This window comes from Macaca mulatta, chromosome 12 (assembly GCF_049350105.2).
Source record: "Macaca mulatta isolate MMU2019108-1 chromosome 12, T2T-MMU8v2.0, whole genome shotgun sequence".
Classification (NCBI taxonomy): domain Eukaryota; kingdom Metazoa; phylum Chordata; class Mammalia; order Primates; family Cercopithecidae; genus Macaca; species Macaca mulatta.
Genome location: NC_133417.1, coordinates 103062091 through 103079730, shown reverse-complemented (window position 1 = coordinate 103079730; position 17640 = coordinate 103062091). Strand labels below are relative to the sequence as shown.

At 39.5% G+C, this 17640-nt stretch overlaps 1 protein-coding gene across 1 annotated transcript in view; it reads right to left on the bottom strand.

Moving 5' to 3' along the window:
• Positions 1-566: 566 nt before the first annotated feature.
• The window catches only part of PLCL1 (phospholipase C like 1 (inactive)), a 353159-nt gene continuing 336085 nt past the window's right edge, over positions 567-17640 (bottom strand). The window contains 1 exon segment of the mRNA NM_001260854.1: positions 567-988. Within this exon segment, the coding sequence (NP_001247783.1) occupies positions 806-988 (183 nt within the window). The 3' untranslated portion in view covers positions 567-805.

The following is a 17640-nucleotide window of genomic DNA, read 5'->3' as shown; positions in this document are numbered from 1 at the left end:
ATTGCAACAGAGCTTTCAGTGTGTTTCAGAGTACCACACAGGTAGGTATAAATTCACCTATGATCAGCTTTTCTAGTGAAATAATATGCTTAGTAAATGACTACAGAAAACTTCCTAAAATTTGATTTTATTTAATAAATATTTTTTAAAGTTTTCTAACTGAAGAAATGACTTTGCTAATCTTTCTAGAAATTCTGATCATCTGTTTAATCTTTCATTCACTTTTATTTCTACTCTGATTCTTAGGAATTTTTCTAATCTATATTTAATCTACCAAAACATCTATGCTTTGATAAATTTGGCTTCCTTCAATAATAAACTATGCTATGATCACTAAATTAAATGTCAAAGGCAGAGAAGTAAAATTAAACACAGCGACAGGTTACGGTAAGTGCTCTTCAGAATTTCAGATGAACACAATTGTCCCAAAATGATCAAGGAATAACTCACTAAATGAATAATGCAACACGGAATATATTGTAACAGAATTTCTCTCTCTCTCTCTCTCTCTCTCTCTCTCTCTCTCTGCCACACACACCCACACACACACACACACACACACACCCTCTTCCACAGGCATCCACACAGGGGTGTTGACACTTGTCTCAGAATTTAAAATACTGATACTAAAGGCTTTAATTTAGATAAATTAACTACACTAAACTACTGACATTGTGAAAATATCTATATGCAATACCCCATAGAGGGCATGATTTTGTGAACTTCTAAAACATTTAAAGAAAGAAAACAAGAATGAGAAACCAGAGTCCTTGATAAGATGGGTGAACGTGTCAATAATGCCCAGTCACAGCTTCCCATTCTCCTCACTGCTTTCCTTCTCCTCTATGGCTTCCAGGCTTCGCTTGCTCTTGGCCTCAGCACTGCTGCTGGGGGCTTTACTCAGTCCACAGGACAAGCATGCCAGCTGGATCTGCTTCATGTTTTCTAAAGCTTCATTCTTGGCATTCTTCAACAGATCTCCTTGGCCCTACAAACAGAAAAAAATAGGCATGAAAGAAGACAGTTATGGGCCAGGAATGTGCTGAGTGACATCACTCTGTGTCCTTACTGCCCATTGCTGAATAAGGAAACAGACCCAGACCTACAAGCTCACTTTTCCAGGGTTTAACCCAAGGTTCTTTTCTAACATTATTAAGTGACTTTGCTTGTTAAGCCAAGTACCTCAACCTGAGCCTGACCAACTGGCTGTGGTTGCTGGCAGTCTGTTGAGATTCTTGTTGTGAGGAACCCTCCTCTTTATGTGCTGAGGACATCAACTCTTCCATCACCATATGGTGTGAGACTCTGCACACTGCTGCAATACCTACCCCACCCAGATCCAGCATTCCTAGTCTTGGGAGAAAACAAGGAAAGAAGCTCTTCCTTAAAGAAGTGAAAATAAAATCTCCCCCTCTGTACAAGAGCTTACAAAGCAAAGTGTCTTCTGTAAAGTCACAAACCCTTATGCTTGGTGAGCTGGTTTTTAATATACTGGGTCATCCTTGCAATCTGCCTGTTGTTAAATTATTAGTTACCCACATTACTTCTGCCTTTCCCGTCATCCTGAAGACAATGTTCCCACCTGGCAGATGGAGAAGAAGAATCTACAGAAGCTCAACATGTTAATCAAAACAAAAACGAAATGAAGATTACAGGAACACATTAGCTGTCATTTACATCAGTGCCCAACAGAGCTCTTTTCCTGCTATTTTTATTTCTTATTTTACTTCATTGTTACAATGGTAAAGTGCATATGCTGGTACTGGCCCAACGGCTGAAAGACTGAGTGTGGGGGAGCGGGGACAGGTGTCTACGGTGCATAGACAGAGGAGGAAGTAGCTTCTTCCCTCTCCTCTCCATTCTCACGGCAGTGCCTGAAAGTGTGACCTTGAAAGTAAAGGACAATATGGAGGATGTGGGGTTATGACGATTGCTGGAGCATTATTCTACAAAGCAGAGGGTCAGAGAAAGGATAATTCACCTATTTTATGAAAGGCCATTCTATATTTTTAATTTGATAAATGTTTTTTCCTTAGGATGTACGAAGAAACTTGTATTTTACAAAAGCTTGGAATATTTTATTTCTCAAAACCTAAACGTGCACCTGCCAGTTCTATCCTTTGTAAAAAAAAAAAAAAAAAAAAAAAAAAAAAAAAAAAAAAAAAAAAGCTAAATCCTTCTAATAGCAGCTTTTAATTATATGGGATGATTAAATAGTTGGGCTTTGCCTGATGTTTGTGTTAAAGCGGACTTCTTCTCAAGTACATCAATTATGGTATGGGATTTTGAAAGAAGAGTTGGAGGTGGATAGTTCTGCCTTCTCATGAGGAGAAATGAAGCTGAGCCTGATAAGGTTAATTGACTGGCCCAAGGTCACAGCTGGTTAATAGCAGAGCTGGGACTAAAGTTCAGGCCTTCAGCCTCCTGGATCAGTGCTCTATTCCCCACACCATGTTCACAATCTAGTCTGAGACTAAAGACTAGAGATTAGAGCCTAAAGACTCTGTCAGTGAGAGATATATTTTCTAAAGAAAAAACATCCACTATACCAGCAGACTTTGGGAAGTCTGTTCTTAAACAGGTTAGACATCATGAATGAGTCTGCTCAACAAACCTGCACGTTCTGCACATGTATCCCAGAACATAAAGTTAAAAAACAATAAGTGAAGTCACATCCACTTTGAAAAGTGCAACTCTTCAGCAATACTAATAACAGACCAACATATGAAGCACTTGCTCGGTGTGGTCACTCTTTGTGCTTTATATATGTGCATTCAATCATTCATTACAACATCCCTATGAGATAGGTACTTTCATTATTCTCAATTTACTGATTAAAAAAACTGAGGCCCAGAGCACAATCACCCTTCCCAAAGTCACACAGTTGCTAAGTGGTAGAGCTGGAGCTTAAAGTCCAGCAGCTGGCTCCAGGGTCTGTGGTTTTAACCACTACCTGATAGGCATCTTTTAACAGCAAAGCAGGCACTCTCTGCAACGCACCCTAAAGACTCCTATTCATTGTTACCCATGGAAGCAATGCAGATAAAAAGAAAAGTATTGCCCATGTGACACAGCCTGACACAACTTAGAGATAGCATCCGGAATCAGAAGACAGGGCAGAGCAAGAACACACTGGCGGGGACGAGGGTCAGAGCATCTTCCACCAATTTTTATCTGGGCCATTTTCTCTTCTGCAAAAATGATGAAAATATCCTTCAGCCTTCCTCACAGTTCTAAGATTAAAGACAATATGTTGAAGGGCTCTTTATGATTTAAATGATCATAAGTATAGGAGTCACAATGCTATAAGGTGATTTGGAAAGTGGTTAACATTATCTGCTACTATATATAATAAGTATCTTGGTACTATCTATATTTTATTAAGAATTTGACTAATATTTAAAATGCATCTACTGGAGTCTGTTTTACAGAGATATGTATAATGTATATGTACTACTATTTTTACAAATGGAAAGATTCCTTTAAAAATAATCTATTAGTAATGAGATTATATCCTCCTTCATTTTCAGAGTATTACTTTTAAGTGTTTCCTTTTCATTTAGTTTTGAAAGTTTCATCAAGCATTTTAAAAGCATAGCAGTAGAAAAACTGGCAACTTTCCTAATTGCAAGAGAACAGTGAAACATGCAAAACCATCATTTTATCCTACTAATGCACAAAGTTCTCACATCCCCTTTTCCCACAACATTGCATGAAACATATTTTAATAATCCAGAATGTCGTCTCATTGGTTCTATGAGGTGGCATCCAAATGCCAGACTGTGCCATTTCTGGTAAATAGAAGTCAGTCTCTGTAGAAAACAATGGCCAATGGGAGAAAACAGTTTGTACCAGGGCATAACTAACACAGCTACATCATCTCCTGAGAACCCTGGAGACAACACACACTGGCTGTCCCATACAGGCGGAAAAAAGTCGTTAAACTATTAACGACTGAAAGAAGCAAACATGAAAGGCTATGTTGTGAAGAGTGTACACTGAAACACCTATATAAACTTTTGTTTTCTCTTTTTTTGTGAAGGAGAAATAGCAGTCATCTTTCCGTTCTGTGGTTCAAGGAATCACAACCTGCATCTCTTCTTTGGATCTTCCTAATCAAGGCACCAGAACCAGAAAAGACACATTCTGGTGACAATCGTAGAGAGGGCGAATTTGATTGTTAACAACCGCCACCCTGGCATTTTCCTTTGGCATGCTGGCTTTTTTCCCATTTTATACGCAGCAACTTTCCCTAATCATCTAGCAATCTCTTTCTCTCTACTCTGTCACAAACACCCCCAGACTTCTCTTAACCAGCCAGCTTATACCAGATCTCCCTCTAAACATCTTTGTCCTGTATATCATTTCCTCCAAAATGTATTAGGTACGGCAGGTATCCCCAGCCCTGGGCATGGACTGATACCAGCCCCTGTGACCTGTGAGGAAACAGGCTGCACAGCAGGAGGTGAGCGGTGGGTGAGTGAGCATTTCTGCCTGAGCTCCACCTCCTGTCACATCAGCGGAGACATCAGATTCTCATAGGAGTGTGAACCCTATTGTGAACTGCATCTGCAAGGGATCTAGGTTGTGTGTTCCTTATGAGAATCTAATGCCTGGTGATCCGAGGTTGATCCAGTTTCATCCCCAAACCATCCCCCGACACGCCCCACGATATTCAGGTCAGCCAAGCCATGTAAAGGTATTTGTCTGTAGTATGTATTTAAAAAATAATCTAACAAGTCACTCTTAAGAAAGTGTTTTAATCTTATTCTCCCTAAACAGAGGTCTTAGGGGAAGAAGAGGAACCCCGGGAGAATTCATTTTCTTTGGCGATATAGAAATGGAAACACTTCTTGTATACTAAAATAAGTTTAGGGTTGTTATGACATGAAATGCAGAATTAATGTATGAGTTGATCACTGAACACTCAACTTGAAAAAAAATGTCAAGCTGCTGCCGGCATTTCTATACTAGCAATCTCATGGGGATTTGAAGTATCCTCTGGTACTGCAGATCCTTCAGGAAAAAAAAAAAAAAGAGAAGGATGCTTTAACTCAAAAGAAAGTAAGGGTAATAGAGAGCAGCTCAGGTAGATTGATGCTGATGGGACAACAAGACTAACAGAACTCCCAAGAGCAATGTCCACCATTTAGCCTCCACAGTGATTTGGCTTCTGGATGTAAGGCTCCATTGGCAGGTCCAACACATTTAGAAAGTGACATGGACTCATGCAAAGCCACAGAGATCATTATAGAAATTCTGAATTTAAAATGAGTGATGATTAGTGAATATTTAAAAAACAAACATTAAGCATTCCTTATTAAATCTTTCCAGCTGCATTAACTTATAATTAAAATACATTATCTAGAAATCAGGAAATAACTGATGCAATTTAGATTGCAAATTGGGCTGCCATGCACTGCTGTGGTGATGTATCTCCACAATTTTGATTACTACTAATAAATTTACTACTGACAAGAAATATTGTCACAACACTAAACAGCAGCTAACATTTATTGAACACTTAATATAGTAAACATAAACCAATTCACACACATCTCATTATATCCTAACCATAAAATAGGGTAGAATTCTACACGTAAATTATCTTTTAGTTATATATCTTATAATCCATCAAAAGCTGTTTAGGATTTCTGTGACTTCCATTTTTACCAAGAAATGCAGTCCTCCTCCCACCACCACTGAAAATGGTTTTGGCTACAAATCTGGCAGAATTATTCACAAAAGACATCCCTGGCTCCTTCACAACCACTTTTCCCATGAACCGCACTGTCCCTTGTGATATTAGTACACAAAAGTGCAGGAGAACATCATAACTAGTGTTCTCATCATGTGTAAAGGAAATGAGTGGGTTGTTTCAGAGCACAACACAAATATTTAAAGCAGCTAATTGGGACTCTGGGAATAGTAAAACCCTCACATATACAAAACTACACACATAAACAAATGCAGCTCTGTCCACAGGTCAATTCGTGTGGGTATTTCTCAGCCCACACTCATCAGCAGACTGAGTTTTCTGATATTCTTTTATCCATGAGAGAATCCATACCCACAGTGGAATCACCCTTGGACAGTGCTGCAGTAGAAACCAGTCACGGACATCATAGTGGGATGTGTAGTTCTTTATTTGGTCCACTGGTGGACCACACTGGTGGACCATACTGTGGAGGGCTATGCACAACTGCCATCTTACTAACTCAAAAACCATCCTTTGCGACTCTATCATTTAAGAAGTTTACTCCTTTGCTCTGAAGAGGTAAAAACAACTGCTACAATGTCCTCCATTTGAGAAATTAAAACAACAGATCAAAAATGTTTTGATATCATGTCAGACTTTTTTTTTTTTTTTTTTGATGTTACACTCTTGGTATGTTACACTGTTTGGAATACTGGGTGAAGTTATTAAAGATGGCCTGGAATTCTTGCTCTTTAGAATGAAAGCCTATCTGTGAAGGAAATATATACAAGATGTTAACAAGAGTTAAAAGGCACAAAGGTGTAGCTATTAGGAAATTGCATATAAAATACCTTAATTTTGCACAAAAATAGAAGTGTCCACTGCACTAAGTCATCAATGTTCAGATTTATTGTTTTGCAACACCTCAGCAACCAAATATTTCAACTGCCTTCTACTTGCTATTTAAAAAGTTAAATTTTTACTCCATGAATACTCAAGAAATATGGATGGATAGTCGTAGAGTAGTTCTGTTTTAACAGTCTTGGCTGAATGAAGCTTTATCTGTTATTCTTCTGAAACTCTAAACCCAAAACAAGTGAAACTCTGCTTTTCAAATCTTTATTATGTAATGCAATAAAAATAATCTGTATAGGAACGTGAAGAGAATTACACTGGACATGCTCACCTGAGACACTGGATTTTATAACTGTATATAAAGTTCATTTTTTAATTAGTTATGTAAAACATGTATTTTAGGATTGGTCATGAACTCTGATTAATTTGAATACCTCTGAAAACTATGGAAACCGAATATAAATACATCTTTTTAGTTCCTGAGAATCTAATTCTCAAGAAAAAATAATTTATAAAGTATAGAAGACACTTTAAAGAAATGTTAAGAATAATTTAATGCCAAAGAGTCCCCAGAAAATTGTTAAATGTAGCAGATGACATGTTTAATAAGCCATATGAAAGGCTCAAAAATTTTTGAAATCATACCCTGTTAAAATTCAACATAATGAAAATTAAATTTGAAAGTTAAATTTGAAAGATCTTCTTTTCCCACATTTCCTTCTCAAATAACACCTGCATTGTTACAATAGCTTTCTTATCAAGCTTTCTTTGTTACAATAGCTTTATTTATCAAGAAATGTCAACTAACTTGAATGTTGAAGAAATGAAGGACTCCAGTTACTTCAAAATAGTAATGACTGCATTTTAAGCAAAAAACCCTTGTATTAGCCATGTTTTTAAAAATAGTTTTAATATAAGGAGACAATTTTTATGTCCTTGTATATATAGAATTCTACATATAAGTGAAGTCTTTCAACATTATTTAAACACTACTCACTAATAATAATATAATAAAAACCTATTAATAATCCAGTGGCAACAATGCTGACAACAGGTCCTGTTACTGGAGGAAGACATCTGTATCACTCAATAAAACCCACTGCATTGAGATGCACTTGGTGACCAGAGCTTAACAAAGAAGTATGGGCCAGGCGCAGCCAACATGGTGAAACTCCGTCTCTATTAAAAGTACAAAAATTAGCTGGGTGTGTTGGCGGGCGCCTGTAATCCCAGCTACTCAAGAGGCTGAGGCAGGAGAATTGCTTGAACCCGGGAGGCGGAGGTTGCATTGAGCCAAGATCACGCCACTGCACTCCAGCCTGGGTGACAGAGCATGACTCCATCTTGGAAAAAAAAAAAGTACTAAATTTAATGTTTCAAATTCCCATTTATTGCCCCTGTTATACCTTGTTCAAAGCTAAGTATATGTGAACTGAGATACACCCATCTCTTCCCTGTACTCTGGGAACAATGGTGGTCTCTCTTAGCTATTAATGAGGACTTGCACCTTAGTTTTCATTTCATTCACTTATCCAGCAAACAAATATTTGTTAAACACTTACTGTATACCAGACTTTGGCCTGTGGTTCTCAACCTATCAAAACCAACCCTTTGAAACAAATATTTTGTAAGGTTTCCTTTATTACCCTAAACTTAAATTCATAGATAATATAACCTATTTATTTCTTATTAAAATAAAGTAGATATAATACCCTAGCTATAATATAAAGGAGAAAAAGGGAATGGTCATTTAAAATAAAATAACATGTATTACCTTATGTGAATGGTCAGGCAGGCACACCAGAAACCTGAAGTAGGCAGATGCCTCTACTTAATATGAATGCAATTAGATATGAAAGAGAAATAAGATCAGATGCCATTCCACACAAAAAATACATATTTATAGAAAAATGACAATGCAAATGTACAGATAGACACTAGTATGAAAACAAATAATGGCAATAGAATGGATGTATTTGCATAGAATAAAAGTAGGAAAGAAACAACCTCAATTAAGGTAGGCATAACATGCCAAGACAAATACAAATCTTCACTGTGGAAAGAAAAAGCTGATAATCCCATAAATGAGGAAGTAAATAATGTCCATACACCACATCAAAACTACTGAACCTGTTTTTTTTTTTTTTTTTTTTTTTTTGAGACTGAGTTTTGCTGTTGTTGCCCAGGCTGGAGTGCAGTGGTGCAATCTTGGCTCACAGCAACCCCCACCTCCCAGGTTCAAGCAATTCTCCTGCCTCAGCCTCCCGAGTAGCTGGGATTACAGGCATGGGCCACCACACCCAGCTAATTTTGTACTTTTAGTAGAGAAGGAGTTTCTCCATATTGGTCAGTCTGGTCTCAAACTCCCAACCTCAGGTGATCCACCCGCCTCGTCCTCCCAAAGTGCTGGGATTACAGGCGTGAGCCACCATGCCCAGCAAAACTGCCAAATCTTTAAAAGTACTTCAAAGGCCATTTTTCTTGTGATTGATAATATCAGCTGATACCTTGTGGGACCCAGGCGGATGCCTACCATGGATTATCAATAATAAAAAATAAAGCATCAAGTTAAAACCATTATCTCTCTTTCCACTTTGTTCCAATATTACTGTGTAGCAATTATACGATCAAGTGGACAAAATACCCAAGGTGAGTAAATTATTCAATAGTTTGGAAACAATGTCTTTATTTCATTTAGACATACCTCTCAATAACTACCTTTTACACAAGTACTGGCCTTCAAACAACTTCTTGTAAAAAATAATAATAATTAATTAATATCATACACTAAAGTATTCTGATTTGCATTTTAGCCGGTGATACGGTTTGGTTCTGTGTCCCCACCCAAATCTCATGTTGAATTGTAAACCCTAGTGTTGCGGGAGGGGATTTGGTGGGAGGTGAAAGGATCATGGGGGCAGATTTCCCCCTTGTTCTTGTGATAGTGAGTTCTCAGGAGATCTGGTTGTTTGAAAGTGTGTAGCACTTCCCCTTAGCTGTTGCTCTTTCCTGCCACCACGTGAAGCGTGCTTGCTTCCCCTTTGCCTTATGCCATGACTGTAAGTTCACTGAGGCCTCCCCAGGCACGCCTCCTGTGCAGCATGGAGGACTGAGTCAATAAAACCTCTTTTCTTCATAAATTACCCAGTCTCAGGTAGTTCTTTATAGCAGTATGACAATGGACTAATATAGAGGGTTTACTCAGGCAGGAATTATTGGAAATCTTGCAGGACACAGGGCAATTTTTCATTATGTTGTACTGTCCTGCCCAGAGCATGACATCAAATATTCCTGTCTGTTTCCAATAAATGGCAGGAGAATCCTCCCAATCACCTCCACAATTTTCCAGAACACACCCTAGGGGGCAGTACTGGTGATTCATTGAGAATCACCAGGCTGGACTCTGGGGAGTACAAAAGTGAGCACAGACATCATCCCTGCCCCTACAGAACCTAAGTTTAGTGTGGGATACAGGTATATATAAAATAACCACAAAAATAAAATTATATCTAACCTTAAATTATGCTAAGTACTTGAGGGAAAAGAATGTATTGCTGTGAGGACTAGGAGATTAGACAAGCCTTCCCACAGAATGTAACAAGAGAGCTATGATTTGCAAGATGAGTAGGCATCTTCATTTATTTCTTGGCATCTTATGATCAGTGAAATGCAGTACAAGGATTTTTTTGATACTTGCCTGGAGGAGAGGCAAGAATCCTCCTCCAGTCTTACAGATACAGATATACATGGTATGGGAGAGTGTTCTGGAAGGTTACCGCCTTTATGGCACAGCACCAAATTGCCTAACACATTCCATTTTTCCTTATGTTTTCTCTACTTAGGATTTATTTTGTTTCCTTGACATTTATACTGAAAGAAACACTGAAAGTGGAAAACAATGAAGTGTCTTTTAGTGACAGTATCGTTGAGTTCTGTTAAATAACAGTTCTTAGTAACTATTTCAAATTTCTGAGCTATTCAAAGGACTGCTTTTATAACTTTACAGGTGAATAAATGGACCCAAGAAAGCTAAACAAACAAACAAACAAAAAAAAAAAACATTGCCCAGGTTCACACAAGAAACAAGTGTGAAGCAAATAACTAATAATGCCGGCTTCCCAGGCCAAGAGTTGTTTTTCTTAATCACTATATTGTTTATTTTTGTGTGTGTGTGTTTTGTTTAATTTAGGTACATTACATGATATGGTGCACATGTCATCAAATAGATCTTAGAAATGCAGAAAAGAAAAATTAGCTTAAGACTTCTTTGGTTTACAAAAGAATTTCTTGATAGAACTTCATGAATGTCCCAGACATAAATACTATCCTTGCGCTGATATTTTGATTTCTAGCTTTTGTTGTTGTTGTTGTTGTTGTTGTTGTTGTTTTAAATTTATTTATTATTATTATACTTTAAGTTGTAGGGTACATGTGCATAACGTGCAGGTTTGTTACATATGTATACTTGTGCCATGTTGCTGTGCTGCACCCATCAACTCGTCATTTACACCAGGTATAACTCCCAATGCAATCCCTCCCCCCTCCCCCCTCCCCATGATAGGCCCCTGTGTGTGATGTTCCCCTTCCTGAGTCCAAGTGATCTCATTGTTCAGTTCCCACCTATGAGTGAGAACATGCGGTGTTTGGTTTTCTGTTCTTGTGATAGTTTGCTAAGAATGATGGTTTCCAGCTGCATCCATGTCCCTACAAAGGACACAAACTCATCCTTTTTGATGGCTGCATAGTATTCCATGGTGTATATGTGCCATATTTTCTTAATCCAATCTGTCACTGATGGACATTTGGGTTGATTCCAAGTCTTTGCTATTGTCAATAGTGCCGCAATAAACATATGTGTGCATGTGTCTTTATAGCAGCATAATTCATAATCCTTTGGGTATATACCCAGTAATGGGATGGCTGCTGGGTCATATGGTACATCTAGTTCTAGATCCTTGAGGAATCGCCATACTGTTTTCCATAATGGTTGAACTAGTTTACAATCCCACCAACAGTGTAAAAGTGTTCCTATTTCTCCACATCCTCTCCAGCACCTGTTGTTTCCTGACTTTTTAATGATCGCCATTCTAACTGGTGTGAGATGGTATCTCATTGTGGTTTTGATTTGCATTTCTCTGATGGCCAGTGATGATGAGCATTTTTTCATGTGTCTGTTGGCTGTATGAATGTCTTCTTTTGAGAAATGTCTGTTCATATCCTTTGCCCACTTTTTGATGGGGTTGTTTGTTTTTTTCTTGTAAATTTGTTTGAGTTCTTTGTAGGTTCTTGTAGGTTCTGTAGCCCTTTGTCAGATGAGTAGATTGCAAAAATTTTCTCCCATTCTGTAGGTTGCCTGTTCACTCTGATGGTAGTTTCTTTTGCTGTGCAGAAGCTCTTTAGTTTAATGAGATCCCATTTGTCAATTTTGGCTTTTGCTGCCGTTGCTTTTGGTGTTTTAGACATGAAGTCTTTGCCCATGCCTATGTCCTGAATGGTACTACCTAGGTTTTCCTCTAGGATTTTTATGGTATTAGGTCTAACATTTAAGTCTCTAATCCATCTTGAATTAATTTTCGTATAAGGAGTAAGGAAAGGATCCAGTTTCAGCTTTCTACTTATGGCTAGCCAATTTTCCCAGCACCATTTATTAAATAGGGAATCCTTTCCCCATTTCTTGTTTCTCTCAGGTTTGTCAAAGATCAGATGGCTGTAGATGTGTGGTATTATTTCTGAGGACTCTGTTCTGTTCCATTGGTCTATATCTCTGTTTTGGTACCAGTACCATGCTGTTTTGGTTACTGTAGCCTTGTAGTATAGTTTGAAGTCAGGTAGCGTGATGCCTCCAGCTTTGTTCTTTTGACTTAGGATTGTCTTGGAGATGCGGGCTCTTTTTTGGTTCCATATGAACTTTAAAGCAGTTTTTTCCAATTCTCTGAAGAAACTCATTGGTAGCTTGATGGGGATGGCATTGAATCTATAAATTACCTTGGGCAGTATGGCCATTTTCACAATATCGATTCTTCCTATCCATGAGCATGGTATGTTCTTCCATTTGTTTGTGTCCTCTTTTATTTCACTGAGCAGTGGTTTGTAGTTCTCCTTGAAGAGGTCCTTTACATCCCTTGTAAGTTGGATTCCTAGGTATTTTATTCTCTTTGAAGCAATTGTGAATGGAAGTTCATTCCTGATTTGGCTCTCTGTTTGTCTGTTACTGGTGTATAAGAATGCTTGTGATTTTTGCACATTAATTTTGTATCCTGAGACTTTGCTGAAGTTGCTTATCAGCTTAAGGAGATTTTGGGCTGAGACAATGGGGTTTTCTAAATATACAGTCATGTCATCTGCAAACAGGGACAGTTTGACTTCTTCTTTTCCTAACTGAATACCCTTGATTTCTTTCTCTTGCCTGATTGCCCTAGCCAGAACTTCCAACACTATGTTGAATAGGAGTGGTGAGAGAGGGCATCCCTGTCTTGTGCCAGTTTTCAAAGGGAATTTTTCCAGTTTTTGCCCATTCAGTATGATATTGGCTGTGGGTCTGTCACAAATAGCTCTTATTATTTTGAGGTACGTTCCATCAATACCGAATTTATTGAGCGTTTTTAGCATGAAGGGCTGTTGAATTTTGTCAAAAGCCTTTTCTGCATCTATTGAGATAATCATGTGGTTCTTGTCTTTGGTTCTGTTTATATGCTGGATTATGTTTATTGATTTGCGAATGTTGAACCAGCCTTGCATCCCAGGGATGAAGCCCACTTGATCATGGTGGATAAGCTTTTTGATGTGTTGCTGAATCCGGTTTGCCAGTATTTTATTGAGGATTTTTGCATCGATGTTCATCAGGGATATTGGTCTAAAATTCTCTTTTTTTGTTGTGTCTCTGCCAGGCTTTGGTATCAGGATGATGTTGGCCTCATAAAATGAGTTAGGGAGGATTCCCTCTTTTTCTATTGATTGGAATAGTTTCAGAAGGAATGGTACCAACTCCTCCTTGTACCTCTGGTAGAATTCAGCTGTGAATCCATCTGGTCCTGGACTTTTTTTGGTTGGTAGCCTATTAATTATTGCCTCAATTTCAGAGCCTGCTATTGGTCTATTCAGGGATTCAACTTCTTCCTGGTTTAGTCTTGGAAGAGTGTAAGTGTCCAGGAAATTATCCATTTCTTCTAGATTTTCCAGTTTATTTGCGTAGAGGTGTTTATAGTATTCTCTGATGGTAGTTTGTATTTCTGTGGGTTCGGTGGTGATATCCCCTTTATCATTTTTAATTGCGTCGATTTGATTCTTCTCTCTTTTCTTCTTTATTAGTCTTGCTAGTGGTCTGTCAATTTTGTTGATCTTTTCAAAAAAGCAACTCCTGGATTCATTGATTTTTTTGGAGAGTTTTTTGTGTCTCTATCTCCTTCAGTTCTGCTCTGATCTTAGTTATTTCTAGCCTTCTGCTAGCTTTCGAATGTGTTTGCTCTTGCTTCTCTAGTTCTTTTAATTGCGATGTTAGAGTGTCAATTTTAGATCTTTCCTGCTTTCTCTTGTGGGCATTTAGTGCTATAAATTTCCCTCTACACACTGCTTTAAATGTGTCCCAGAGATTCTGGTATGTTGTATCTTTGTTCTCATTGGTTTCAAAGAACATCTTTATTTCTGCCTTCATTTCGTTATGTACCCAGTAGTCATTCAGGAGCAGGTTGTTCAGTTTCCATGTAGTTGAGCGGTTTTGATTGAGTTTCTTAGTCCTGAGTTCTAGTTTGATTGCACTGTGGTCTGAGAGACAGTTTGTTATAATTTCTGTTCTTGTACATTTGCTGAGGAGTGCTTTACTTCCAATTACGTGGTCGATTTTGGAGTAAGTACGATGTGGTGCTGAGAAGAATGTATATTCTGTTGATTTGGGGTGGAGAGTTCTATAGATGTCTATTAGGTCTGCTTGCTGCAGAGATGAGTTCAATTCCTGGATATCCTTGTTAACTTTCTGTCTCGTTGATCTGTCTAATGTTGACAGTGGAGTGTTGAAGTCTCCCATTATTATTGTATGGGAGTCTAAGTCTCTTTGTAAGTCTCTAAGGACTTGCTTTATGAATCTGGGTGCTCCTGTATTGGGTGCATATATATTTAGGATAGTTAGCTCTTCCTGTTGAATTGATCCCTTTACCATTATGTAATGGCCTTCTTTGTCTCTTTTGATCTTTGATGGTTTAAAGTCTGTTTTATCAGAGACTAGTATTGCAACCCCTGCTTTTTTTTGTTCTCCATTTGCTTGGTAAATCTTCCTCCATCCCTTTATTTTGAGCCTATGTATGTCTCTGCGTGTGAGATGGGTCTCCTGAATACAGCAGACTGATGGGTCTTGACTCTTTATCCAGTTTGCCAGTCTGTGTCTTTTAATTGGAGCATTTAGTCCATTTACATTTAAGGTTAAGATTGTTATGTGTGAACTTGATCCTGCCATTATGATATTAACTGGTTATTTTGCTCGTCAGTTGATGCAGTTTCTTCCTAGCCTCGATGGTCTTTACATTTTGGCATGTTTTTGCAATGGCTGGTACCGGTTGTTCCTTTCCATGTTGAGTGCTTCATTCAGGGTCTCTTGTAAGGCAGGCCTAGTGGTGACAAAATCTCTAAGCATTTGCTTATCTGTAAAGGATTTTATTTCTCCTTCACTTATGAAACTTAGTTTGGCTGGATATGAAATTCTGGGTTGAAAATTCTTTTCTTTAAGAATGTTGAATATTGGCCCCCACTCTCTTCTGGCTTGTAGAGTTTCTGCTGAGAGATCTGCTGTTAGTCTGATGGGCTTCCCTTTGTGGGTAACCCGACCTTTCTCTCTGGCTGCCCTTAAGATTTTTTCCTTCATTTCAACTTTGGTGAATCTGGCAATTATGTGTCTTGGAGTTGCTCTTCTCGAGGAGTATCTTTGTGGCGTTCTCTGTATTTCCTGGATTTGAATGTTGGCCTGCCCTACTAGGTTGGGGAAGTTCTCCTGGATCATATCCTGAAGAGTGTTTTCCAACTTGGTTCCATTTTCCCCCTCACTTTCAGGCACCCCAATCAGACGTAGATTTGGTCTTTTTACATAATCCCATACTTCTTGCAGGCTTTGTTCATTTCTTTTTCTTCTTTTTTCTTTTGATTTCTCTTCTCGCTTCATTTCATTCATTTGATCCTCAATCGCAGATACTCTTTCTTCCAGTTGATCGAGTCGGTTACTGAAGCTTGTGCATTTGTCACGTATTTCTCGTGTCATGGTTTTCATCTCTTTCATTTCGTTTATGACCTTCTCTGCATTAATTACTCTAGCCATCAATTCTTCCACTTTTTTTTTCAAGATTTTTAGTTTCTTTGCGCTGGGTACGTAATTCCTCCTTTAGCTCTGAGAAATTTGATGGACTGAAGCCTTCTTCTCTCATCTCGTCAAAGTCATTCTCCGTCCAGCTTTGATCCGTTGCTGGCGATGAGCTGCGCTCCTTTGCCGGGGAAGATGCGCTCTTATTTTTTGAATTTCCAGCTTTTCTGCCCTGCTTTTTCCCCATCTTTGTGGTTTTATCTGCCTCTGGTCTTTGATGATGGTGATGTACTGATGGGGTTTTGGTGTAGGTGTCCTTCCTGTTTGATAGTTTTCTTTCTAACAGTCAGGACCCTCAGCTGTAGGTCTGTTGGAGATTGCTTGAGGTCCACTCCAGACCCTGTTTGCCTGGGTATCAGCAGCAGAGGCTGCAGAAGATAGAACATTTCTGAACAGCGAGTGTACCTGTCTGATTCTTGCTTTGGAAGCTTCCTCTCAGGGGTGTACTCTACCCTGTGCGGTGTGGGGTGTCAGACTGCCCCTAGTGGGGGATGTCTCCCAGTTAGGCTACTCAGGGGTCAGGGACCCACTTGAGCAGGGAGTCTGTCCCTTCTCAGATCTCAACCTCCATGTTGGGAGATCCACTGCTTTCTTCAAAGCTGTCAGACAGAGTCGTTTGGGTCTGCAGAGGTTTCGGCTGCGTTTGTTATTGCCCTGTCCCCAGAGGTGGAGTCTACAGAGACAGGCAGGTTTCCTTGAGCTGCTGTGAGCTCCACCCAGTTCGAGCTTCCCAGCAGCTTTGTTTACCTACTTAAGCCTCAGCAATGGCGGGCGCCCCTCCCCCAGCCTCGCTGCTGCCTTGCCGGTAGATCACAGACTGCTGTGCTAGCAATGAGGGAGGCTCCCTGGGTGTGGGACCCTCCCGGCCAGGTGTGGGATATGATCTCCTGGTGTGCCTGTTTGCTTAAAGCGCAGTATTGGGGTGGGAGTTACCCGATTTTCCAGGTGTTGTGTGTCTCAGTTCCCCTGGCTAGGAAAAGGGATTCCCTTCCCCCTTGCGCTTCCCAGGTGAGGCAATGCCTCGCCCTGCTTCAGCTCTCGCTGGTCGGGCTGCAGCAGCTGACCAGCACCAATCGTCCGGCACTCCCCAGTGAGATGAACCCAGTACCTCAGTTGAAAATGCAGAAATCACCGGTCTTCTGTGTCGCTCGCGCTGGGAGTTGGAGACTGGAGCTGTTCCTATTCGGCCATCTTGCTCCGCCCCGATTTCTAGCTTTTGTCTTCAGTGTGGGTACAGGGTTTGGAGGCATTTAGTAATTTTAATCTGAGTCAGAGTTTCAGAAAATTGAAATACAAAAGCAATGATAGAGGATTCACGAGTGGGAGAAGTGCTGGAAAAAATGACTAGTTTTCACTCAAAGGTATCATCATAAGCCCTGACGGATCAGAGCCAAAAAGAACATTATTAAAGAATCATACTCATGACAGGCATCTGCTGAAGATTTTGAAAGATGCTACTAATGTGAGGCCTCATCAGTCCATTCTCAGGGCCCCTGTACCGATTTCTCCTTGCAGCACCCATGAGCCCCCACAAGCCTTCCACATAAGCTGGCTGCCCAAGATGGCAGAACACACAAGCTGAGGAGTGGAACCCCAGGAGTGATGAAGAAATAAATCTGATTCTAAGGATTCCTCATTTCTCTCGCAGAATAACAATCTAGACTAGAGACTTTGAATCGTAACCATATCACCATTCTTACAAGTGAATTTACAGCATGAGCTCCACTCTTACTGTAGCTGGGCTCAA